At 34.7% G+C, this 27,290-nt stretch overlaps 1 protein-coding gene across 6 annotated transcripts in view; it reads left to right on the forward strand.

Annotated features, from left to right (window-relative positions):
* Positions 1 to 27,290, forward strand: part of OSBPL8 (oxysterol binding protein like 8) — a 161,955-nt gene that overhangs the window by 119,229 nt on the left and 15,436 nt on the right. For all 6 annotated transcript variants that reach the window (XM_027591882.2, XM_027591883.2, XM_027591884.2 and 3 more), the window contains 12 exons: positions 3,184 to 3,261; positions 5,193 to 5,294; positions 7,464 to 7,667; positions 9,940 to 10,024; positions 11,699 to 11,870; positions 14,784 to 15,021; positions 15,595 to 15,779; positions 18,888 to 18,969; positions 19,256 to 19,354; positions 20,997 to 21,093; positions 23,011 to 23,109; positions 25,649 to 25,746. In XM_027591882.2, coding sequence (XP_027447683.1) covers positions 3,184 to 3,261; positions 5,193 to 5,294; positions 7,464 to 7,667; positions 9,940 to 10,024; positions 11,699 to 11,870; positions 14,784 to 15,021; positions 15,595 to 15,779; positions 18,888 to 18,969; positions 19,256 to 19,354; positions 20,997 to 21,093; positions 23,011 to 23,109; positions 25,649 to 25,746 — 1,539 coding nt within the window. The remainder of the gene's footprint in view (positions 1 to 3,183; positions 3,262 to 5,192; positions 5,295 to 7,463; positions 7,668 to 9,939; positions 10,025 to 11,698; positions 11,871 to 14,783; positions 15,022 to 15,594; positions 15,780 to 18,887; positions 18,970 to 19,255; positions 19,355 to 20,996; positions 21,094 to 23,010; positions 23,110 to 25,648; positions 25,747 to 27,290) is intronic.

The following is a 27,290-nucleotide window of genomic DNA, read 5'->3' on the forward strand; positions in this document are numbered from 1 at the left end:
GAAATTAAATAAGGGTCAGAGTGGTAAAGCTGGGATTCAAAATGGCTTCAGTTTTCTTATCTGTACAAAGGAGATAAGATCCACATCCCAGATTGTGATACTGCAAGTGCCTGACAGAGTACCTGGTTAATAGTAGGTATTTGAGAATTCATCTTCATTTTTTGAATAAGAATTAACAATGAAGGACACCTGGCTGGCTCAAGTGGTAGAGCATGCGACTCTTGATCTTGGGGTTGTGAGTTCAGGCCCCACGTTGGACATAGAGCTTATTTAAAAAGGGAGGGGGAATTACAGTGAATGAATGGGATTCTTAACATGGTAACTAGTGTAAGTAAAATTGTTCTTAAAGTCTGATATTTTCCAGCAGTTGAAACTTATTGATTCTATCTTAACTTAGATTTAATCCTTGTTTATTCTGTTAGCTGAAGAGATGCATAATCACCAGTTTGTCCTTAAATACTCTAACACATAACCCAGTCTTGTTTTTCACAACAATCCTAAAATTTATACATTTATCATTAAACCACATTCTCATGGAATTCTGAACATTTTAACCTTACTTAAGTAACTTCAGGAAACAAAGTTTTGTTATTCCTTCTGTAATCAGTGTGCATAACTGAGACCATCATAATTTTAACTTTATATTTTTCTGAATTTGATGCAAAAAGTATTACTGCCATTTTGGTCATAGGATTTGGGATTATTTCTTAAAATACATGATTAAGACCAGTAAGCACAATGGAATACACTTTTTCCCCCCCCATTTAAAAAAAAAATACAGTTTCTATTTCTCATGCATCCTATAAATGAGTGGATTGGAAAAGTCAGTTAATCAAATCCATCTCATCTTGCTGTTAGCATTTTTAAATGAATTTTTAGTAGTCCATCTCAACAAAAGGAATTTCCAGCATGGGTACTGTGTCTAGTGGTATAAAAGTAATCCTACTACAAGGATAGTGGTTTTTGAGTCCAGATCTATTTATTGACTTGATTCTCCAGGCATACATATATCTGCTTATTTATAGGGATGCTACATGTCTATCACTTGATGTAAAAAATATATTTACCTGGACATTTAAAAAACTCTTCCAAATCAGGACATCTGATCTAGTCATATTAACATTACCATTATCCCTTATATCTGTAGTATTTTGTAGTTTTCAAAGCAAGAGGAAAGTATTCTCATATGTAAATGTTCCATTTATTTAAAGGTCAGATTTTTGATAGCACTTACACTCTAGAGGATAGTCACAAATCTGAAACACAATAAAAACCAAGTAGTATGTTAAACACATCATGCACACTACCTCATTTAACTCTCAGAGCAACCCTACAAGTTAATAAGAGTATCCTCACTCTACAAACAAGGAAGCTAAGACTGAAAGAGATTGAATAACCTCCTGAAATCACACAGCCCGTAAGAGGATAATAGTTATGGGGGGAAATGAAAAGAAGGAAGGAAAAAGAAAATGTAAAATACTGAGCATTCTAAGGCCATTTAATGAAGAAGCAAACAGTACTATACATTAAACCCTGTGGTCATCATTAAGATAGGGTTCAGTAAGGTTGTAAAAGAAGGACTAAGTTTAGTAAAATATTTCCAACAAAAATAGTTTGAGTTTTGGTATTTAAAAGGAAGCCTGTTGATACAGAAAACTTTGGTACAGTGTATGTAAAAAGCTTGTAGAATTTGGTCAGTGGATCTTTTTTCCCCCCAGAACTGGCTACACAGAATGGCAAGGATTCCTTGAAATATCTGTTCTCTAAAATTTACCAAGCTCAGGTGACCCCCTTCTGGCCTGCAGGTGCCTTATATTCTAGAATCTTTTAGGAATCACCAAGCCAGATCTTGTCATGTCAGGGAAACATATTTCCTGTTATTCATGAAGATAAATCTTAAATTTGAGTCTGGCTAAAATTCTGTGTGAGTAGTTTTAAAAGGTGAGAAATCATTACAGTGAAATGGCTAAGAGCATGAGACTGGGAATTAGGTAGACCGGGGTGCAAATCCCAGCTCATCTCCTTACTGGCTCTGTGACTTTGGGAAGTTATTTTTAATTGGTTAGTCTTGGTTTTCTTATTAGCAAAAGGGAGATACTATCTCATAGGGTTGCTTTGAGGATTAAATGAGGTAGTGCACATGAAGTGTTTAGGAAAGTACTTGGTAAAGAATAAGCAGCCATTTCTATTAGCATTTATTCTTCATTTACTAGTGTCTAAGAAGTACATTATAATATACATTTTCCTATTAAGCTGTGAGAAATAGAAATCATCCTATTTTTCTGACAGTAGCTGTGCCATCTTTAGGTTCTTGGGGGCAAGGAGAAGACAGAGACCGTTTGGCTTGAGCAACTTTGTAAAATTGTTTTGGTATCACAGTCAGTGTGCCATTGCCATGAGAGTAAGTAGTATGATGTTTCAAGTTCAGTTCTCAAAGGAGTGACTTTAACAAAAATTTAATTGGGTTAATTCCCATCTTCTGCATTGTACATAGTTTGTAGTTCCCTTCTATCTAGTGCAGCCAGTTATTGTCATCATCACCATAATAACCCATATTTCGTACCAAGTAGCAGAGGTGTTTTTTCAGAGAGGTAAAAGAAATGAGTTGCAAATGCTAGTTTAATTTTCATTTTATTCATCAGATATTTAGTGAGCCCTTTCTTTTCCCCAGGTGATAGCTGGGTATCATTGGTGAATAAGTATGGTCCCTGCCTTCATGGTTCCTCAAATTGAGTGAGGGAGTTTATACCCAAAATTTTGTTATCTGTAATCATACCTAGTGCTTTGCAGGTCTAGCCATTCAACATTTGAAAGCCACCATTTGGATCAAGCCCCATATACTTTCTTGTTACCAGGAGTCATGCTAAGTACTTTAAATACCTTCTCCTGTGTCTAACAATAGATAAAACAATAGATAAAAATGAAAATCATAGGACACAGGACACTAAATGTGCCAGCCAGGCACCCCAGATTAGTGTTTATTTTTTGCTTTAGTTTAAAAGCTAATCCATGTTAAACCCACAAAAATGGACACCTGAAAATTTATTTTTGCCTAAATCACAGCAATAAATGGGAAGAGTTCACAAACATAGCTTTAACATTAATTTTTTATATGCTGTATATGTAGAATAAGTGAAGGTTTTAATTATGATTTCTCTTTTGTTCATTTCTGTGTGATTTCAGTCTGAATCTAAACTTTATAATGGCTCAGAGAAGGATAGTTCTGCTTCAAGCAAGCTCACAAAGAAAGAATCTCTCAAGGTTAGTTTCCATTTATTTCATAAATAACATTGTGCTTTGCATGTGCTTTTGAAAGTAGGCTAACAAGATAAATATGTGTCTTCTAAAGGAAGAAAAATAATATCCAGACAGGCACACACAAAGAATGTTAATATTTGTATGGCACACTGGAGTCAACTGAAGAGGCTACTTGATGACTGTTCACCTCTGTCTCCGGCCTCACCTGGCCATTCCTTTGGCTGAGGACTGGACAGCTCTGCACACTTGGACCTAGTTGGGCACATCACTGTGTTGTAGAACCTTTTATGGGAAGCTCTGGTGCTTTTTGAAATTCAGGTTTATGAACTTGCAGGGTGGTGGGCTGAATTTGGCCCACAGGTAGATATATTTGTTTGTTGTATACAATGTTTTAAAAATTTGAGGTAACAAATACAAGTTCAGCTTTCCAACTTCTCTTTAAGAAATATGCACTTGGGCTCGCCTTCCAGAATGGCCTGCGGATCCTGGATCTTAAGAAACACATGCTTTCTAATTGACTCTTATCCCTATGTGGTCTATTTTACCCCTTTTTTTCTTATATCTGATCCTGTATGCATTTGCATTTGCAATCCCATATTAAATCTACTGTTACTCAGATATGCATATTAGTCAAGACCAAAAGTCTGAAGTTTTTTGGCTGTAGAATTATTTAAATTTTGTTAGGTGTATATAGTCTTTTTGTCATTAAGTGTAAAACAGGAAGGTTTTATAGCTAAAAGAAATGTATCACTGATAGTTTATCACCACTCTTCCATCCATTTAATAACAACAAAGTAATAATAAGATTATATTAATCCACTGCAGCCTTCCCAAATTATCTCAGAGGTAACTTATGAAGATAAAACTTTGATATTTTGAATGAATCAATACCATTTTATGATAATATCTTAGTATCAGGAAAGAGCAAAATTGCCAGTTGCAAACAAATGCAGCATTGTCTGCAATATGAAAAAACTGATAACAGAGTGGATTTCCATCAGTAAGAGAACTTAAGAAAAATTACAGAAGCAGTAATAGCATGGTGGTTAAGAGCATGTCTTTTAGAGCCAGTCTGCCTTTGATGAATCGTGCCTCCATGACTTACTAGCTGTGTGATCCTGGGCAAGTTACTCTTTGTCCTTCAGTTTTCTCATCTGTAAAATAAGGGTAATGATTGTCTTACTTTCTGGGGTTAATGTGAAGATAATGAGATAGTACTTGTAAAGTGCTTAGAACAGTAACTAGTATGCAGAATGTGTCCAGTAAACCTTAGAACAGTAACTGGTATGCAGAATGTGTCCAGTAAACCTTAGAACAGTAACTGGTATGCAGAATGTGCCCAGTAAACCTTAGAACAGTAACTGGTATGCAGAATGTGTCCAGTAAACCTCCATGTTTTATTCATACTACGAAGCTTATGTAGCAATTAAATGAATGAGGTAGGCACGGAAATGCTCCCAAAAATATTCAGTGGGAGAACCTTTTTTAAAAAAATGTTTAAAAAACAAAGCCTCAAAAGCTATGTATTTCTATAGGTTGTATACATAGAAAAAGCCTGAAAGGGAAGTGTTTTCCGAAAGTGTTAATAGTGGTCACTTCTGGGGACTGGGAATAGGATAGGGTCTAATAAAGCTTTTAGCTTTATTTGTGTTGTTTGAAATTCTTACGATGAGATTGGATACATGTAGTATTGTGTAATTAAAAAAAGGTAAAATTCTTCAAAAAGATACAGAGAACTAGTGATCAGAAAAACTAGATTCTAACCTCTAAAAATTCCTACCAGCTCTTTAAAAAAAAGTTCTTTTATCCTAAAATGCTAGAATTCTAAAAGACGTTTAGAATCTTACACTCTACATGTTATAGACCTAAAATTTTAGAAAGAAATTGCCCATTTCTAATGAATTTTTAATTTTTCTATTATTTTTGTAAAATAGGTGCAAAAGAAAAATTACCGAGAAGAAAAGAAAAGAGCCACAAAGGAGTTACTCAGTACAATCACAGATCCTTCTGTTATTGTTATGGCTGATTGGTTGAAGGTCAGTTTGTATTGAAGCTTTAATTCAGATTGCTGGATGTTTACCTACTGGAATAGGAAAGCCCAGAGTGCACCTAAAGCCTTCAAGACAAAAACAACTCCTGGGATGATTGTTTTTCACTGGGAACCTATTAATTGTATCCCAGAGGTTCTATGTTCCAGCCTTAATGGGGAGAAGGAAACTTTTAACATTGTCTGTCTTGAAATAACATCAAATATGGATAGCAGTTCTTTTTAAAAGGCTTTTTGGTTTGTGTGACATTATATAGTCTAAAGAAATATTTTGCTGTTCAAACTATCATTTAGTATTGTAGACTTGTATGCATTATTGAGAAGATATTAAGCAAAATTAATATAAAAGTTATTTGGAAAGGATTAATTTTCAGAAAAACATGCATATTGCTGTTTCCATACCTTATTTTGGCCTCTGGTTATTTTCACTATCTTTCATTTCCTTTTTTTTTTTTTTATCATCCCCCACTATCCTCTTTCTCATTCTTATCTGAAGGTTATTTAGTTGGAATCTTTCAGACTAATGCTAAGTTTAAGAATGATCTTGTTGAGACTCTTGACTCCCAGGAAATTTTAGTACCTGACATTAATCTAAAAACCACCCCAGCCCTGAAAGTTTTCCACTCCCAAAAAGTTGGTACAACCTCCAATGTAAAATCCTTAGGAGATCTTTTGTTGAAATTCTCTCACTAAAATGGGAGCCTAATGATAGTTTCCTTGTTCAGGTAGTACTAGGGTCTTCTTCAGTGTTGTGCTGGAAACACATTCGACTTACTTTGACTGTCTTTAAGCTCTGCGTCTCACTTGGGTTTTTCAGAGCTAAACTTCTTCCTCTTGTCTTCTGACATTGGATTCCTGCAGCTTATCCCCTAAAAGTCCCCAACACATCCCCTGGCTGACTTTTCTAAATCATACCTTCATTCTGATATTTGCCATCCATGTTCTATTATCATATGTCCCAGATCCAGAATGTTATCTTAGGATAACTCTTCCTTTTGCTTTTCTTGTCTTTCCATTTCTTTTACATAAACACATATTTTTCTCAAAGATTTTCTCTTCATTCCTGGCTCCAAACTCCCCCTTACTAATTTTTTCTTATTTACAGTTACTGTGGTATGCCTATTTCAGGGGTTAGGGAGTCCTATATTTATTTCATAATTCATAAAAGTGCTTTGAGAGAGCAGATGTTTTACAGTAAATAAAAGGATAATTCCTAGTTTTTATTCTAAATATATTAGCATTCTTTTCAGTATTGTGAATTCAGTGACTTGCATAGAAACATTCTTAATGGATGACAGAAATAGAAATTGATAGGAAAAAAGTTATAGACTTGTTATTACCATAACATTAAATCCTGGGATGAGGAACATTTTGAGATTAGAGAGAGAGAGAGAGTCAGGTAACTGTGTTTTAAAATTCCCCCAAGAACTTAAATGGCACACTTTATGTAATTCCTAAGAACAAAGTAATTTAGAGAAGGTAATTTTAGGGGTTGGGAGAGAGTTCTTCCCTCTTTTCTACCACTCAGTGAATATTTAGGGAATGCCTGGTGTTTGTACTAGCAGTGATTTCATCACTGTTGATGTAGTGGTAGGGGGGAAACAATCTTAAAAGGTGGAATAATCTTGGGCTGCCTGGGTGGCTCAGTTGGTTAAGTTGGCTGCCTTGGGCTCAGCGGGGAGCCTGCTTCTCCCCTTTGCCTGCAGCTCCCCCTGCTTGTGCTCTCTCTCTCTCTCTCTCTCTGTGACAAATAAATAAATAAAAATCTTTTAAAAGGGTGGAATTTTCTTATACTCCCACAAACAAAATTATGATAGTTGCTAAGAAGGGGAGAATCTTGGACTAGGAAAGTATATTTTAATGGGTCCTGAGCTGGCCTGGAGGGTTAGGAAGACCATTCTACTTGGCGCATTATTTTGAAACTGTTGACCTCATCTCTGGCCAAACTTTAAGTTTCTCGGAGGCAGGAGCCATGCTATTTTTAGCTTCGTGTGCCGTTTTTACCATCTAGTAGCTTAAAAAAAAAATCTGAATCTAAAGTGTATATTTTATGGAAATTTTAGATTAAAACATCCTATTTGCCGTTACTGAGTTTTTATATTGTGGAGCAAAAAGAGAAAAAGAGCTTTATTTCCTAAATAAACTTATCTTTCTGTAGATTCGTGGTACTCTAAAGAGCTGGACCAAGTTGTGGTGTGTTTTGAAACCCGGGGTGCTACTGATTTATAAAACCCAAAAAAATGGTCAGTGGGTAGGAACAGTCCTTCTGAATGCCTGTGAAATCATTGAACGTCCATCAAAAAAGGATGGCTTTTGTTTCAAACTTTTTCATCCTTTGGAGCAGTCTATTTGGGCAGTGAAGGTAAGTAAGCACTTGTTATGTAGGTAAAAGATAAAGATGACAATCTGTGAGTTTCAGAATGGAGATAAATCAGTTAATCTAATGATTTCTGACCTCTGCCAGGACTTCTAAATTTGCTTCTCTTTTCAAGTGCATTATTCCTGTTTTTGTTTCTACCCACATCGAACTGTGTACCAAAAGGCTTTGTTTAGCTTTAAGATCTGTCTTAAAAATTTTTGCAGAAAATGTTTCCCAAATTTTCATCATACTTTATAATGTACTCTCCGTGGCGATTAAGTTTGTACTGTTCTTTTTATTGCAATTACTAACTTTGCTTTGTAATATTGTATCATATTTATAGTGTTTTTGTTTCTATCAAAATTATAAGGTCCCCTAGAACAGAGCTGCCATTTATTTGTGTGGTCTTTCCTATAGTGATTGTAAATATGTGACTAGAAGCAGTCCTATGTACTCTTGTACTCTTGAGGTTCAGCTTTCTTTGAAGATAGAGCTCTGTTTTAAAACTAAAAAGTATTACTGTGGTCACTCCTGTGTGTAAAAGCAGAAACTTAATCAGGAAAATAGGAATTCAGGGCACCTGGGTGGCTCAGTTGGCTAAGCATCTGCCTTTGGCTCAGGTCATTATCCCAGGGTCCTGGGATGGAGCCCCACATCGGGCTCCTTGCTCAGCATGCACTACACACTAATGGAATAAATGGATTTAGTTTAAATTTTTACAAAGCAATCATTGTTTTAGTTTCTAAGAAGGTCAGTTATACATGAATAAAGGGTTTAGAGGTTCTTCTTTAAGGGAAGCCACCTAATTGAGGCTTAGGGTTAAAAGTAACTTCAGCTTTTAAATACTTTTTGGTATTGCTTAATTAGGCAATATACATATATACACCTATAAAACACCTGAACTTTTAACCTTTATTTCAGTAGCCTATAGTCATAGCAGGACTAAATTTAGGATTAGAGAGTTAGTTCCATTCTGGGATTAGGCACTTCCTATAGGGAAAGAATTTAACCCAGAGTCATGTGATTCTCAAGTGAAAAAACAAACAACTTTCAGAACCCTTTATGTATAGTATTTATTCTTTACTACTACTCTTAGGAATTGAAAGAATTATAATGAATTTTTAAATTATTAAAAAAGATTTTTAATGTCAAATTTATTGAATTCTCAATATTGTTGGGAGGGAAGGAAATTTGTCCAATTAGATGATCATCAGAACATTCTCCACAAGCAAAATATGCTTAAGACATTGTTTAAACAGCTTTAAAGTCATTATCTATGATAAGGTAGAAGTAATACTTATCAGTTCTTACTTTGTATCCGGGACTCTTGAGCACTTTATGTGGACCCCTTTTAAAAATTCTCATACCTTTAAGGAGGTTGTAATTTTCCCTATTACCCAGATAAAGAGATTGAGGCCTAAAGGGGTTACTTAAGTAATTTTTCTAGCGTGGAATCAAGCTCGAAACCCAAGCAGTCTGACTAGATGGTGGTTCTAGGAGTTGGCCCATAAGCTATTTGAAAATACCCAAGTGATACTACAGGATTTGTTAAAATTATATTGACTTTTTCTTCCTTTTCATTTTGAATCTATATCTTCTTTATGCTTCTCAAATTCATTTTATTCTCTGATCTTACAACTTAAAATTACGCTTTGTCTATTAAAATTATACTGTTAGTTCTATCCTCAGATTTTCTTTCCAGGGAAGAACTGGGTTCACCTGAAGAATTCCTCTTTCTGGAAGAATAAAATTAGCTTTTTTCATTGGTATTTTATAACTAGTATTTTATAACAATTATATCAATGGTTGTAAAATAGAGATTTTTCCCTAGACCTAGTCAAAATTCATTTTTCTTTTTCTTGTAAATTATAACTATATTTCCAGCTTTTTTTTTTAGGTCTCTAGAAATTTAATGTTATTTATCTTAGTAGTATCTGTGGGATGGAAATTTCTCTATTAAATTAAAATTTGGTCTACTATAATAAATTGCAGGTTTCTCTTTACTATGTGAACAATAAGTAGAGATAATTAACTAATGATAGCTATAAGTTCAGTTTTCTGGTAAGGGGGTATATTTGTTGGAAGAGGAAAACTTTTCTTAATACTTACCATCTGCTTTCATAAGAAGCATGAGGTTAAAGGTTGTTTGCTTTTAGACTATAACCCATGCCTAACTTAGATTTTTACGGGTAATAATGGACAATATGAAGTTGAGATTTCATGATACCTGCTGTATACCACTTATTTTATTTTATTTATTTTATTTTATTTTAAGGGTCCAAAAGGTGAAGCAGTTGGATCTATAACTCAGCCCTTACCTAGCAGTTATCTGATCATCCGAGCTACTTCAGAGTCAGATGGTAAATATAGATTGTTGATGGATTTGATTTTGGTCCTCATTTTTAAGGATTTATTTTATATGCCACTGTGTATTTATTTTCCTTTGGAGAAAATCTCTTTAGTATGGTATTTACAGCAGAGGTATTGTAATCATAAATTGCTTTTGATAGTAAAATGTCATTAACTTTGTAGACAAACAGGGAAATCTGATAGGAAGAAAGCATTGTGAAGTCAAGTGACAAATTGGCAGCCTTGTTTTCTTCTTCATCCTCCATTGACATATTAACACCTTTTGACTTGGTTAGTGTTCTTTGTGGTAACTCATTAAGTTTTATAATTTTAGAGATACATTTAATATGCTATTTGAATTTTATTATAAAAATTAATATTTATGGGGTGCCTGGGTGGCTCAGTTGGTTGAGCGTCCAACTATTTGTTTCAGCTTGACTGGGAGATCAAGCCCCATGTCAGGCTCCCCACTCAGCAGGGAGTCTTTTTCCCCTTTGCACCTCCTTCCTGCTCTTGTACACGAGCTCTGTCAAATAAATAAATCTTTAAAAAAAAAAAAATTTAGGGGCGCCTGGGTGGCTCAGTTGGTTGAGCGTCTGCCTTCGGCTCAGGTCATGATCTCAGGGTCCTGGGATTGAGCCCCACATCAGGCTCCCTGCTCGGTGGGGAGCCTGCTTCTCCCTCTCCTTCTGCCTGTCGCTCCCCGTACTTGTACTCTCTCTCTCTGTCAAATAAATATTTTTTAAATTAACATAACACATATACACTGTTTTGAGTTTTTTTTATGTAAGAGATTCAAGTACAAACTTTGTTCTATACCTAGTAACTCAATATTTAATTCTTGAAGCAATATGGAGAGAGCAAAACTTACTTTTGTGAAAGCAAAGCTAACTTTAAAACCTTAATAATTGATAATGGATTCCTTCCTCACTTTTATGTTTTATAATTTAGCTTAGCCTAACGAATCTTGTAACCTTTCAGTTTACTTTTACCTGATGATTATTTTTAAGATTAAAATACCATAGGCACAAGCTTACATTATGAAAGTGTTTTACTTGACTGATATTTCCAGCAGATATTGAAACATATATATATATTTTTAAGAGCAACTAACGGGTTTTTTTCGTTTTGTTTTGCTAATACAGTTCTAAATTTTAATTTAAAATATTAGTGTTTCTGCTAATATGGCAGTTCATGACAATATTGTACAGGCATTTCCATGACTCAGAAATTTTCATACATATAAGTAGAATGGATGGTAAACCTGGGGATAGACCTTTTATCAACAACAAAACATCATTTTGATAAGTTTGTTTATAGTAGAAACATAATGTCTTCAGTATATTTTATGTACTTTCTTTGGTAGTTGCAAATCATACTACCTGTTACTGTTCTAAGATTTTAAAAATAAAGTACATTAATTTTAGATTAGGTGTACTTTCTAATTCATCCCATATGCTGTTCATTTACCAGTGGTTTCTAGATGCTTTGTCTGTAAAAAGCACTTGCTAAACTGAAAAATTGCATTAAAATCCTTGCAAGATTTTATATTCAAATTAACTTTGCCAGTTTATGTTTCTCAAAGAAATAATAGTATGCTTAAAGGTTAACGGCGTTAAATTAAGATGGCTGCTGGTTTTTATAGTTTCTTGAACTACACTACTTACGAATCTGTGTTCTTCTAGGAAGGTGCTGGATGGATGCTTTGGAGTTGGCTTTGAAATGTTCTAGTCTTCTTAAACGTACAATGATCAGGGAAGGAAAGGAACATGACCTGAGCATTTCATCAGAGAGCACACATGTGACTTTGTATGGCTTATTACGTGCTAACAATCTCCACAGTGGTGACAACTTTCAGTGAGTAGTTATTGTCACTAATTTTTATAAGGGACTATGTTGTTGACTAGGTTAGTTGGTGGGCCTAGAATTTTTTGTAATGTATCTAAAATTGAACTTGGCTGTTTTCTTCCCATTATATGGCCTCAGGCCTGGTTTGAGATCTGTTTAGTTGCTGTTATAAGGTATAGAAAGTTATTTCCTTGGTTTCAGCTAATGTGAATTAATTGTTCTTTCCCAAATATATACCTTGTCTTTGTACATGGTATTCCCTCCATTAAAAGTGTTTCCTAGTCCTCCTTGCTCTTTTCTCCTGTTATACTGCTGTTCTTTAAGACCAATCCCAAATATTACATAAAATGCAAAGCCTTTCCTGCTTCATGACAGTAAGATGTAATCTGTTCTTCTGTTGCTGTTCTATAACACTTTTTAATTTTTTTGGTAATGGTGCTTATTCTACCTGGTATTTGTGGAATTCTCCTATTGTGTTTCAAGTTGGAACTGTATCCTGTTTGTGGTTTTATCTTCTGAGATATTCATTGTTGTTAATAGTAAAAAAATATTTCCCTAGGGAAACTAACAAATACTTTGTTTGAGGTTCACATCACTTGTTGTTTTGTAGGAAAAATATAAGATTTCCCTTATCCTCCCTTGTCCTAATACTCAACTTCTGCTCTGAAACTACTTATTCCCATCAGCATTGAGGTTACTTTCCTGAAAGTTAGGAATGAATGTTTGTTGGGGCCTCTTCCCAAGATTCTTCCCTCGAAGCTCTTCAGCTGTAAATAGTCCATTGTTTTTACCAAATCCCAGGCAATTTTTAAGTGCTATTATTTTGGAATCTTAAAACTTCATCTGCTTCACATATTTATTCATTTAAGTTTTTTGAGCCTCTTTTCTGTATAAGACATTATACATACTTTTCTGTATTATTCACTGCATTATAAGTAGGGAGATCAGATACGATCCTAAATTTGAATCCAGTACAACAGTTTACTAGCTCTGTGATCCTGAAGAGACATTTTGTCTTGTTTTGTTTGAAACCTATAAAATGCCAGGCAACTATAAATAATAGGAAGATAAGACTGACATAAACAACCAAAGGGGAGGGATGCTTTAGTTTAATACAGGACCAGGAGAATTTAGAGGATGGAAAGATAACATTCAGCTAGGGAATCATTCCTGATTTTTTTTTTACATATTTTTACGAAGGTAGAATCAACATAGCAATGTGTTCATTTGCCTATGTGACAGAACATGAGCTAAGAGCTGATGATGCAGAGATGAGGGGAACAGAGACCTACCTTTGAGATGTATAGTCTGCTTGGATGTAAGGGACAGGGAGTGGGTGAAGTTAAAGATTACAAGTTTTAAGCCTGAGTGACTGGTAAGGTGATGGTAAAATTTAAAAAAAAGGACCATGTTGGGAGATGATGATTTATTAAATATTGGACATGTTGAGGATGCATTGGTCCCAGGACAGATAGATGATATCAGCCAAGCATTTAAAAGCATGGGCCTGAAGCTTATTTATGCATGCATGGGTTTGAAAATCAAATAGAAATGATGGTGAAGGCTTGAAATTGGCAAGCTTGCCGAAGGAGAGAAAGGATAGAGAAAATAAGAAGGCCAAGGAAGATTAAAATATCTTAAGGTGGAAGGAAGTAAGAGGGATCAGAGAGCTCCAAGAGTCAAACCATAGTCACATGCAACCTGAGCACTGAGTTTCAAGGAAAATAATCATCATAATCGCAGAGAAATCACAGAAGGTGAAGAGTAGACAAGGATTTGTCAACTAAGCCATCATTAGTGACCTTTAAGGGAACAGATTCAGTGGATTCAGGGGAGTGAAAACCAGATCATAAGAGGTTAAGGAGAGAGTTGATGGTAAGAAAACAGGGACAGAATTTGAGACTACATTTTTAAAATACATGATTATAAAGGGAAAGAAAGAAAATAAGTACTATAAAAATGAATTTCTATTAGAAATTCTTTGGTTAGGAAAGCCTGGGTGGCTCAGTCGATTAATCTTGCAACTCTTGATTTCGGCTCAGGTGGTGATCTCAGGGTTGTGGGATCCAGCCCTACGTCTGGCTCTGTGCTCAGAACAGAGTCAGCTTGAGATTCTCTCTCTCTCCCTCTGCCCCTGCCCCGACTCACTCTCTCTCTGTCTAATAAATAAAACCTTAAAAAAGATCTTTGGTTAAAATCCAAACAAATATTTTGGGGACAAAATTTTTACATTTTTTTTTTATTCTGGAAGTGAGGTGTTTTTTTTTTTAATTCCTTTTTGTACAAATTATTAACCCTAATCACTGTAAGTAAGAATAGGATTGGGGTATAGCAACCTAATCCATTTTAGGCTATAGGTTTATTTCCATAAATTTCCATTAGCAATTCTTCTTGAACTTTTTTCTCAAGATTAAGCCTATTAGTCAAGTATTAGAGAGGATTACTTTTATATTTTCACTTACGTTGAGTGACTTTGGAGAGACCTTTACAGGGGAAAAGTCATAATTCATTTGAGCTCACTTGAGAATATGATCATCTTGACTTGAAGTTTTTCTTTAGACCAGAAGCAATAGCGAGGTTGATTCAAGTGATGATATTTATAAAACTAAGAAGAAAATCTAACAGGGGAAAGTCTAAAATTTTGCTTTTGGAAGCTCTTATCCCTAAGTGGTAAAGAGGCAAAGAACTCAGAGTGTCCTCTTTTAATATTTGCCAGGTTTTTATTTAATTTCTCTGTGCCTTTATTTACTAATCTGTAAAGTGAGAATAATAGTATTATTTACAGGGTTAACTGAGTAAAACTGTATAAATCACAGAACAGTGCCTGACACTTAAAGTCTCAATAAATGTTACATATGATTCCTATTTATAAATTAAATATTCTTAATCTCTTTTATTCTTCCTCCTAATCTTTCCCTCAAGGTTAAATGACAGTGAAATTGAACGACAGCATTTTAAGGACCAAGATATGTATTCTGATAAATCCGATAAAGAAAATGATCAAGAGCATGATGAGTCTGATAATGAGGTACTGGGGAAAAGTGAAGAAAGTGACACAGATACATCAGAAAGGCAAGATGACTCTTATATCGAACCTGAGCCCATTGAGCCTTTAAAGGAGACTACCTACACTGAACAGAGCCATGAAGAACTCGGAGAGGTAAAAGTGTGATTTTCAGAGATTTTGATTTTCTAATTCTTGGGAATTTCCAAGTGAAATTGAAGACATTTCTTTGACCTATTGCTTATTTTTCTGAAAGAAAATATTTGAATGATACCTGTTTTGTTTGTAAAATCACATACCTATGAAATGTATCAGAATTTATAACAAATATGTATACTCACACGAGTACTGATTCTTCAGGTTTGTTTTTGAAATAGGATAGTACTGCTTGATGTCATTGCTAGGTACAATGTAAATTGCAAGGATACATGAGTTTATAACTTTCTTGCTATTGTTAGTGCATAGAAGTAAGTTTAGTATAAAATAATAGCATGTAATGTTTTTTGTAATGAATTCTTTGTATATATCCTTCACTTTGATGTCTATTAACTCCTCTTTTTACCTAAGTTTTATAGCTATAGACTTACTACCTTATGAGTTATTTCCACTCATATTAAGAATGCTTGAAATAGTTCTATAGCATATTCGGATTTCAACATCAGCTGTCTTATCTACATATCTAATATGTCTGAAGTATGATATTTCAGTATTTTTTGTTAATTGCTAAAGGCAGGTGAGGCTTCTCAAACAGAAACTGTGTCTGAAGAAAACAAAAGCCTTATCTGGACACTGCTGAAACAAGTCCGTCCTGGCATGGACCTGTCCAGGGTGGTTCTGCCTACATTTATTTTGGAACCTCGTTCTTTCCTGGATAAACTTTCAGATTACTACTATCATGCAGATTTCCTATCTGAGTAAGTAGATTCTCATTTTTTAAAATGAAAGACACTTCATGGTTTTAAGAGATTTTTCAGAGGTCTAAGTACAGTGGTTATGCCTTACCAAAATCAGGCTCTAATGACATATCACTCTTCACTCTCTTCACCATTTCTACAGGTGACCGAAATAAGAATATTTAATACTTTGCTATAATGTTTCCATTTATGAAGTTGAGTGATGAGATCACAAGCTTGAGGGAGACAAGGAGTCTACCCCTTACAGCACTGCTTTCTCAGGCTCTCTGAGCTGTTCACTGACCTAACATAGGGAGAGGTGGTTGGCATTCCTTGTGTTCCTCTCCACCTCTCCCCACTTCCCCCCGCCCCCACCTCCCAACCCAGTCAACTAAGCTCTTGTTCAGGTCCCATCCTGGGGCTTGGGCTTTTGTTTATACGTACCCTCTCTGTGTGCTCTTGAGGCATGTGCAGCTTACCACAACCAGGCCAGTTGCTGGCTCATGATATAAATCCCCACTTCCATCTTTGCTTTTCTTCCTGCCAGCTGATCCTGGGTATAATTCTGAGGAAGGCAGGCATAAAGGAGGTGGGGGGAGTTGCTGCCCATCTCTTTCCCAGCAGTTTCTTGGAGAACCAGTAAAAGACATCAACTTTATGCATACCTTTCCAAGTTTTGCATGCTGCCCCCATTCCAGCTATTCAAGACAATGTGTTTTCTAGGATACTGAGTTCTGGTATAATGACCTGATTTTTAGATTCTGCATCAATATTTGTATTCAGTTTAGTAATTATTAGTCTATTAGTTGCAATAATGAACATTGCAAAAAACAAGCTGAATCAAAAGATAATTGAGAAACTGGGAGATTTTTGCAAATTAAGGCATACCCAAAGTGCTAATCTCTCTAAAATAAAAAGGGCTCTTAGAAATTTAATGAAATGATCATCAATCTAATAGAAAAAGGAGTGGTGGAAATGACCAGGGTTCAAAAATGAATAGAAACAGTCCTTAAACATCTCAAAATAAGAAAACTGCAGATTCAAATTATGAGCTATTATTTTTTTTCCATCACAGTGACCAAAATCCAAAAGCTTTTATACACCAGTTCTGCTTTACATCTTATTATAGTTCTTTTATCTGTCTAGAAATTCATTTCTTTCAGAATATGAGACAGGTTCCTATGAATCACAGTAAGATCTTCTTGAGAGATGCCCATTTTCCCAAATTGTTCTGGCTACACGCACTGTTGCCAAGGTTTTGTGGGGCAACAGGCGCTTGTACGATATTGCTGGAAGATACAAACGAGCACAGTGCTTTTGAAGGGAATCTGGCAATATTTACCAGAATTAGATGCATTCACTCCTTTGATCCAGTAATCCTACTTCTGGTAATAACTCCTACAGATATACCTCTGCATATTCAAAATGACATATATGCAAGATTGTTGCAGCAAGGCTTATAATAGTAAAAGATTAGATAACTCAGGTATTCAGCCATAGTTGACTGGTGGTTAAATAATATATGATACATTTACACATAAGGAAGAAGTCTATAACCTGATTTGGAGGGATCTTTAGGATTATGTGTGTGTGGAAAAAGCAAGGTCCAAAAAAATGTGTGTGGTTTGCTACCTTTTCTTTCTTATAAAGTGTTCTGGCTGCATAACTTTATTTGCTTCTTTTTGCTTAAAGAAAACTGTTTATTAAATAAAACAACTAAAAAAAAATTGCCTATATGGAGAGATGGGACAATAACAAGACGTGTACTTCTTCATATTGCTTTGAGTTTTGAACTACATATATGTAAAATATAAAATAAAATTGCATATTAAGAGAATTTAAACCAAGATAGGAGGAGTGGAATCAGACAGTTGTTACTCCCAATAAGGGCAAGTTTTCGACTCAGCACAATGGTCAGTAAGCCTAAGCCTGGTCTCTTCCATTTTACACTTTTTCAAAAATCACTAGGGGTGCCTGGGTAGCTCAGTTGGTTAAGCATCTGACAGGTCATGATGTCAGGATTATGAGATTGAGCCCCACAAGATGGAGCCCGAGTAGGGCTGGGCCTGGAGCCTGCTTAAGATTCTTTCTCTTCCTCTCCCCCCGACCCCCCGCATGCATGCACGCACTCTCTCAGAAAAAAATCACTACACTGAGCTTTCAGACATGCTTGAGGGAAGTAATAGTTAAATTATAATTATTGTTCATGTATATTATGTTATATATGTATGAAAACTCAGTAGAATTCACTTCTGGCATACACAGTGTTTTGCAGTGTTTACAGCAACAGCACAAGGGCAAGGAGGTAGCTGAGTCATGGCTTCTAAAAATTTGTTCTTTAAAATGAAGATTGTTCTTTGATTATCTGCTACATTGATAGATTTTATTCACTGGAAAATCACTTGGTAGCACATAGGATTAAAGGCTAAGAATAGGTTAAATCCTTTTTGATTGACTTAAATTATCTCAAAACTTCCATATTTGTGATTTGAAATACCTGTATTTTGTACTAGGAACTAAAAAAAGTATACAATCCTATTCTTAATGGAGCATTTTTCATAGGAGAGGTTAATATTAGCCTATTGTCCTCCCCTCATGTAGGATGGCCCTCACCAGTTATTGTTGATCTCCTCTAATTAACATCAGTGCCTGAGAATAGAGTAAATCAAGTGGACATGATCCTTCTCTGATAAAAGGATCTGAAGACCTCTAATGAAATTGTTACTGAGGCTGCTTGGCCCCATCATTGCAAATGCTAGGCATCATGCAATCCTTGAATCTCAAAATATGTTTATTTTTATTTTTTTCAATCATAATTTCTCACAGAACTCCTAGCAACATCTAGGGCCCTAAGAACCCCACTTGAAAAACCTTGGTTTGGAGAGTTTCCAAAAACTACTTGAGCAAAGATCTGGGCGGTATATCAAACAATAGGAAAAATGGAGAGAAAAGCAACCAGATTATGAAAAGTTATTCTTACAAATTTACATGGTTGTTTTTGCCATCTATTTTAAATATAACTTAGGTTTTGCAGTCATATCTCATACTCAGTTGTTTAGTTGATAAATACAAGGGAGAATTTGTGATATATTTTGTGAAAGTTTTGTGTATACCATTTTGTTTTTTTAGGGCTGCTCTTGAAGAAAATCCTTATTTCCGTTTGAAGAAAGTAGTGAAATGGTATTTGTCAGGATTCTATAAAAAGCCAAAGGTAATGTTTATATTTTACTTTCTTTAACCTTATATGAGTTATTTTTTATGTTATCTTTAGTTTATTTATTGATAAGCACTACAAGGCCTCTTTGAGTTAGCAAAATTGCAAACTACTTAATCATTTAGACCTATATTGTGGATTGAAGGGTTTCATTTTATTTCATTTACTGTGAAATTTTATAAGGATAGCTCCCAGATGACACAGCTAAATCCATTTTGACTGGTTTAAACTATTTTGAATCTTCCAGATTTGTATTTTGAAACTTGTAATTTTTTTTTACCAGGGACTGAAGAAACCTTACAATCCTATACTTGGTGAGACTTTCCGTTGTTTGTGGATTCATCCCAGAACAAACAGCAAAACTTTTTATATTGCTGAACAGGTATTAGAAGTGCATGTTACAGAAACAAAACTGGTTCGGAAGTTATTGGAATATTTTAATAAAAAATATTAACTCAGTAAATTCACTGTTGATTAACCTTTCTTATTAGTGAGCATTTGGTAAGCATTTAACCTTTTAGTACTGAATACTACTAAATATCATATTTATAAGTATTACAATTACCTGGTATTGCACTCTTTTGCCTCTTATTTTATAATTTAATTCTCCCATTCCAATATTTCTTCTCAGCTATTCTCCATCTAAACCAACCCTGACCTCCTATTTCATGATCCAAGTGACTGCATCTTCCAGTGATTTCTCCCTTCTCAAACTTCTGTATTATTTTTTGTGATTATCCATTAAACTGTTATTTTAACACACACTGTTTAACTTTTTACAGAATATTTATTTCCTAATTGAATTGTCAGCTTCTTGAAAGAATGCCCTCCCTATAAACCTCTCTTTTTGTTGTACAGATAATAGGCAGTCAAAAATATTTCTTAGTTTTACTCTTTCATTAATTTAGACTTATATACATTTATATTCGTGATTCTCAATATTTTCCCCTCATCCTCCCCTTTCCCCCTGGTCCTGAGGAATAGGACATTTTTTTCTCAATAACAATGACTCCTTACTATAATAATTCTCACCTAGAGTGTAAGAAGGATGAGGAGACTGTGTCATTTGAAAAACCTTCCTCTTCCCTAGAGATTTTGTATACCTCTCAAATGGAGATGACTTATCCATGTATTAATTTTTTAAAAATTATTGATTATACCACCTTGCATTTTAGTTCACTATAATTCCTCACTAAATTGAGAAGCTTGAGAAGAGTTTGATTTTTAGCTTTGATTCATTTCAGAAAACATAAGGTGTGTGTGTGTATATATATATATATATATATATATATATATAGAAAGTGTTAGATTACTAAAGTAACATATTTGTCAAAGGTTTTGTTTCCTATTGCCTATTTAGTAATCCATATGAAGAATAGCTACTGTATTAGTTATCTATTGCTATATAATCAATGACTGCCAGAACTTAATGGCATAAAACAACAAACATTTATTAGCTCCTACAATGAAGTTTAGGGATCTGAGAGCTGCTTAGCTGGATGGTTCTGGCTCAGGGTCTCTCATGAGAGTGCAGTTAAGATGTCAGCCAGCTTTGCAATCATCTGAAGACTTGGCTGAAAGATTTCACTTCTAAGCTCATCACATGGCTTTTAAGCAGAGCACTCATTTCCTTTCCACATGGGTTTCTCCATAGGGTTGTTCACAACATGGAAGCTGGCTTCTCAGAGCTGATGATCTGTGAGAGAGAGAGAGAGAGAGAGAGAGAGAGACCAAAATGGATAGTGCATTATAACTTAATTTCAGAAGTGACATATACGTCACTTCTACACAGAGTAACTTTGGTACAATGTAAGAGGAGCCCACCTAATGGTGTGAATACCAGGAGGTGGTTTCCTTGGGATATATCTTGGAGGCTGGTTACTATAGCCACCAATGTTTAATTTTACCACTTACCAGACATTGCTTCTTATTATTAGAGTATACATTTGAGACTTGACCTTTTGATAATAGCACAATAATATGCTTATGTTATTATATTTTACATTTTTTCCTGTGTTCAATAGGTGTCTCATCATCCACCAATATCTGCCTTTTATGTTAGTAACCGAAAGGATGGATTTTGCCTTAGTGGTAGTATCCTGGCTAAGTCCAAGTTCTATGGTGAGTTTCTCCTTGTCTCAGTCTGCACCCTTTTCTGAAAGGTAGTATTTAAAAAAAACAACAACAAACAACATATACTCCAATTTCAGATGTCTTGAGTTCTTCTAAATAGTTAAAGAAGAAATAATACCAAAAAAAACACCAAAAAACAAAACCACCGAACCAATTCGGTACAACATTTTACAGTAAGGAGAAGAGGAGGAAACATTTCTCAACTCATTTTATGAGGCCTACATTACCCTAATCCCAAGACAAGACAGTACAAGGAAAGTATAGATCATTATCTCTAATGAATATACACGCCAAAATCCTTACCAAATTAGTAACAAATCAGAATATAAAAGAGTAATACACACACACATAGGAGGATATATTAAAAGCATATATATCATGATCAATTTATCAAGGGGAGTTTATTTTGGAGATACAAGGTTGGTATATCATTGAAAATCAATGTAGTTCATATTAATTGAAGGAAAACCATATTTTAATAAATGCAGAAAAAGCATTTGACAGTTTTCAACACCCATTTATGATAAAAGCTCTTAACAAACTGGGACTAGATTAAAGGTATCTGTGAAAAATATATGGCCAATTTCATACTCCTAAGGTGAAAATTATTTTTACTTAAAATCAGGAACAAGGCAAAAATGTTCACTCTCACTACTTCTGTACAAAACTGTTATTAGAAGTCATAGCCAATGCAGCAGGCAAGTTAAAGAAAAAGCATACAATTCGAAAGGAGGTAGTTAAAAAACGTATACATACCTGATCTACAGAGAAAATTCTCAAGAATATACAAAAAACTACTAGAACTGATAAATGAATTTAGTAAGGTTGCTGGATACAAGGTCAAAATACAAAAGCCAGTTGTATTTCTATATACTAAAAATGAACACTTGCAGAATGAAATTTAAAAAACATCTCCAATTATAGTATGTGAAAAATAAAATATTTAGGAATAAAATAAAAGATGTGTAAATCTTGTAAACACTGAAAAACTACAAAGCATTGCTGAGGAAAATTGAAGATTTAAGTAAATAGATATACTATGTTCATATATTAGATTTTAAAAATTGTTACAATGGCATGAAATGATAACAATGGCATGGATGAATGTGAAAAACATTTTGCTAAGTAAAAGAAGTAAAACAATAAACTGCATATTCTATGATGCCATCTGTACAAATTCTAGAATAGGTAAAACTACAGTGACAAAAACCAGACTAGTGGTTTTCTGGGGTTGGTGGAAAGGATTGACTGTCAAGCAAAGGGGGAGCTTTTTGGGGTGATGCAAAGTTTTATATCTTAATTGTGTGATGATGGTTACATGATTGTATACAATTGCCAAGACTGTCGGAATACATTTAACGTGGGTCACATATTGTATGTAAATTATGCCTCAATAAAACTGGTGATGGAGGGGGCGGGGGAGAAAAATACACATGGGAGAAAAGCTAGAAGAAAATACCATGGAATTTTATCAACTATTGCGTTTTGATGGGTTATGCTTATGTTTTCTTTTTTCAAAATATCTATAGTAGTATTATGTCAATTTTAAGTACTAAAAGCTTGGTACTTAACTATGTAACTTACAGATAAGAAATGTTTTTATTCAAACACAGATATGTTATTAAGCCATATCGTAAAACAGTGTTTTATTGCATTTTTAAGAGCCTCATATAAAATAACATAACAAGCATATAACTGTGCCTTTTAAAAGTACTCATTTTGTAAGACTAGGAATGTGGATCATATGTTTTGGATATAAGATATATATACATTTGGGCACGTTGAGATTGAGACATTTTTAAGACATTCCACTGTAGATGTATGAGAGGTGTCCTGAGTATATTTTGTTTATTTTGAATTGGTTGCATTAGTTTTGTGAAATTTAATAAATGATATTTATTCTAGGAAACTCATTATCTGCAATATTAGAAGGAGAAGCACGATTAACTTTCTTGAATAGAGGTGAAGATTATGTCATGACAATGCCATATGCTCATTGTAAAGGTAAGTATTTTCCATACTTGAGTTAGATATTCCATAAAACCTTTTTAAGTATATGTATATGGCTGTAATTTGTTGTGTTTTGTGATTGATGGAGTCAGCCTTTTGTTTGAAAGTGTCCTTGGTTTATAGATATTTAAGATTATTGCTGTCATCTACTGAATATTTCTATGGTTAATTAATTCACCTACAACAGACTTATGACACTTCAGTTGGAAAAGGCTGATTTATAATAATGGAATTTCGTTTACCTAATGTACAGGTTTTAAAATTGATGGTACTGCCCATTATTTCAAAATCTTTTTAAAAATGATTTTCATTTTCGTGCACCTCCACCCTTTTTTAAAATGTTAATTTGCTGCTTTTCGGTATACTAAGTCCTTTAAAAATTTTTCTTATTCTCATTTGGCAATTTCTTAAAAACTAATGTATTATACTTTTCCCCATTATTTAAGATACAGATAAGGATACTGTATTTACAGCAGACCAGGGACCCAGCCATTCTGTGCACCTTACATTTATAAACTCATTTAATCACTTCAGCAGCCCTGTAATATTGGTAATATTGTCTGTTTTATTGATGTGGAAAATGAGGCACACAGAGGTTAATTTGCCTGAGATCACACAGCTAGGATGTTGCAGAGTCAAGATCTCTGTGACCTGTACTATTAAGCTATATGGCGTCAGCTTCAACACTGTTTGGTCATTATCTGTATAATCCTTTGCAACCCATTTTTTAAAAATAAATTTTTTGGGTAATTATCCTCTTTTAGGAACTGATTCATGAAAACATGGAAATTATTTAATGTGGCTTCATTTCACAGATGTAGAAACTGAGAGGGTTAAGAATCTTATCTGAGGCCAAACCAGTGAGAACATGGAGACTAAACTCTAGGCTTGTTGACTCCAATCCACTGTAACATGGACCTACCTTGTTTGAAGTACAAGAGTGGCCACCTTGTGGCTTCAGGCTAGATAATTCTTAGAGCTTCATGTGTGGTTCTTGAAATAGGCATGAAGTGAAATATCTGAAATTATGAACTAAATTTTTTTTTTAAAGATTTTATTTATTTATTTGAGAGAGAGAGAATGAGAGAGAGAGAGCACATCAGAGGGGATAGGGTCAGAGGGAGAAGCAGACTCCCTGCCGAGCAGGGAGCCCGATGCGGGACTCGATCCTGGGACTCCAGGATCATGACCTGAGCCGAAGGCAGTCGCTTAACCAACTGAGCCACCCAGGCGCCCCTATGAACTAAATTTGATAAGAAATATATTTTTTAAAATCTTATATCATTTAGAATAAAGAAAATGATATTTTATGTAGATACCCAGGGCCAATGTCTTTTTGCATGGAAAAAACAAGAGATTATAATAACCCCTTGTGAATGAACATCGGAAATAATGATTGTTTTTTACCCTTGTGTATTTTCTATGATGTATTCCTCAAATCGTTAATCTCACAAATTGTTTTACAAAGTGAGTTCCATAGCCAAATAAGTATGAGACACATTGCGTAGTCTCTTCCCACTGGAAATTAACATTGTGCATTTGCATATTAAAAGCTCCCTTAACAGTTTAGTCCAAGAACAGATCATGCACACATGCACACTTAAACTTTAACAAATTTAAAAGAATTTTCTCCACTTTTAGTCACAGAACCTATCTTGAGGGATTTTTTTTTTTTACATGTTTGTCTTACTTATACAGTTGATTCTTGTGATTAGCAGTAGTTATGTTCCATAAAGTCACCACAAACACATTTTAATGAATAGTAAACCATTGCTTCTAGGGGAAACACAAGATTAGGTTAATGAGTCACCTTTTCATCAACCAATTAATACATAACCTTGTTTGTATTTAAAGACACCTTACTGTATATTATTGATTCAATAACATTGAACTAACAGCCAACAGCACTATAACTCATGACTGAACCAAGCTTTAATACACCTTTTATAATACCTTATAATAATACCTTTTCTCCATAAGGTACATTATAGCCTTCTTTGCTTAGGAATGCTAGACAGCACTTTAGCACTACATTTGGAGGTCATTTTGAACCATAAAATTACCAACAAAAATCACCAAACTGTGAAAAATGTGGCTCTTAAAAATACTGCAGAAAAAGCACTTGTTTACCAAATGAGGGATGAAACCAGAAGGCAATGTTAACCTTGTTCAACCTCAGCTGGCAATTTGCACATGGGACAACTCAAATTTTTCACCACTCTGTGCGTGAAGGACTGCAAAAGTGCTGTGGGTATTTATTTTGGGATTGCTAACATGTTTTAGTGAGAATGTGAATTCGCAAATAATTGGATCTACAAATGGAATGGAATCTGCAAATAATTGTATCCTCTGTTATCTATTTAAGTCCTACAGAAACAACTCTGTGTATGTTATAGATTGTTATTGGGTGGGACTGAAAACCCTTGAATTATTGGTTTCTCCTAGAGGGAGAGTAGATTGTAAAGTTCTGCTTGTTATTATTAGCCAGCATTTCTCTTCAACCTTTTGTCAAAGTTGTTTTTTTTTTCTTTAGGAATTCTTTATGGCACAATGACACTGGAGCTTGGTGGCATAGTCAATATTACATGTCAAAAAACTGGATACAGTGCAATACTTGAATTCAAGCTAAAGGTTAGTACAGATAAAAGGTGTCACCTAATTAAAGAGAATCTGTGCTATAAATATTGAGCAAAGAGCACAGCTTAGCTCCTTATTAAAAAATAAATTTAAGAACACAGAATTCATCAGAGGGCAGCCTTGGCAGATCCAAATCAACAGAAAGCCTTCATTTTTTGTTTGTTGATTTTAATCAATAAAACTGTTGGTATTTTATGGGAGATGAGATATATGAAGTGAATGGATAGAAATTTCTCAGTAAATTAAAGCATTTCTTTACAAAATACCACAAAGTATGTATTAACTTGAGCTAAGTTGTGTACCCTAAGAGTTGTATTGGTTACTATTTCTGCCTAACAATTTACTCAAACTCACAGCCTTACAAACAACCTTGCTCTGATCTATAGGGCTTCTATCAGTCGGGAACTTGACCAGAGCATATTGGGGATGGCTTATATCTGCCACATAATGTTTGGGGCCTCAGGAAGACTTGCAGGTTGTGAGTGACTCAGCAGTTGGGGCTGGAATTATCTGAAGGCTCATCACTTAACGTGTCTGGTGCATGGGTTGGGACAACTTAAAGACTAGGACTGCTGATCTGAGCGCCTGTATATATATGGCCCTTCTGTGTGGCTTGGCTTCCTCACAGCACAGTGGCTTCAAGGTAGTCCAGCTTCTTACGTGGTAGCTCATGGTTCCAAGTGCAAGTTCTTGTGAGCAAGGTGGAAGCCTCATTGCCATCCATGACCTGGTGGCAGAAGAGTCACATTACATCACTTCCACCATTTTCTGTTGAAGAGTTATAAGCCCACCCAAATTCAGGGGGAAAGGATATAGACCCCACTTCTCAATGGGAAGTTGGCTATATTTGGAAAATTTTGTCTGCCTCTCAGTGAAAGGGAAATTTAAGACCTTTTCATTGTGGCAGTTATTGGTTTAGGACAATATATATGTTCAGATAAGAATATTTCTATGAACTATTTAATATTTGTTACCAAATTTCTCCTGTGTTGATATCCAGCTGATCAGCAACTAATCAGCAACTTTGTTCTGATAAAAAGTATCTCTTCAGTATTATTTGGTGCAGTGCCCCCTTTTATTTCAATCTTAGCAAATTTTTTGCTTGTGTGGTGATAATGGTATCTGAAAATCAGACTAAAGATGTTTTAAGTAATTTCTGACACCTTTAAGGGCTAGATTGGAACATCAGAATTTTGTCACTGACTAGAGACATCAGTAAGGCAATGTAGTAACTCAAAGTATATTCTGATTTAATTTTTGGAGGATTTTTTTGGTTAAGTATTGTTTTACTGTTGTTTTGAAGGAAGGGATATTCTAAAAGATGAATTAAGTCCCTCCAGTCCACTGAATTACTATTGCTTTTAGACTACAACATTGATGGACCACAGTTGAGTCAGAAGAGAGCACAGGGCCTGAGTCATCATTTGTGATCTTTCTCAGTATGTTTATTTGGACTTCACACACACTGTTTTTACCTTTTTTCCCCACAAATTCCAATTTCTTTTCATTGAACATTTCTGACTAAAATTTCACCCTTT

Source organism: Zalophus californianus, chromosome 9 (assembly GCF_009762305.2).
Source record: "Zalophus californianus isolate mZalCal1 chromosome 9, mZalCal1.pri.v2, whole genome shotgun sequence".
Lineage (NCBI taxonomy): Eukaryota > Metazoa > Chordata > Mammalia > Carnivora > Otariidae > Zalophus > Zalophus californianus.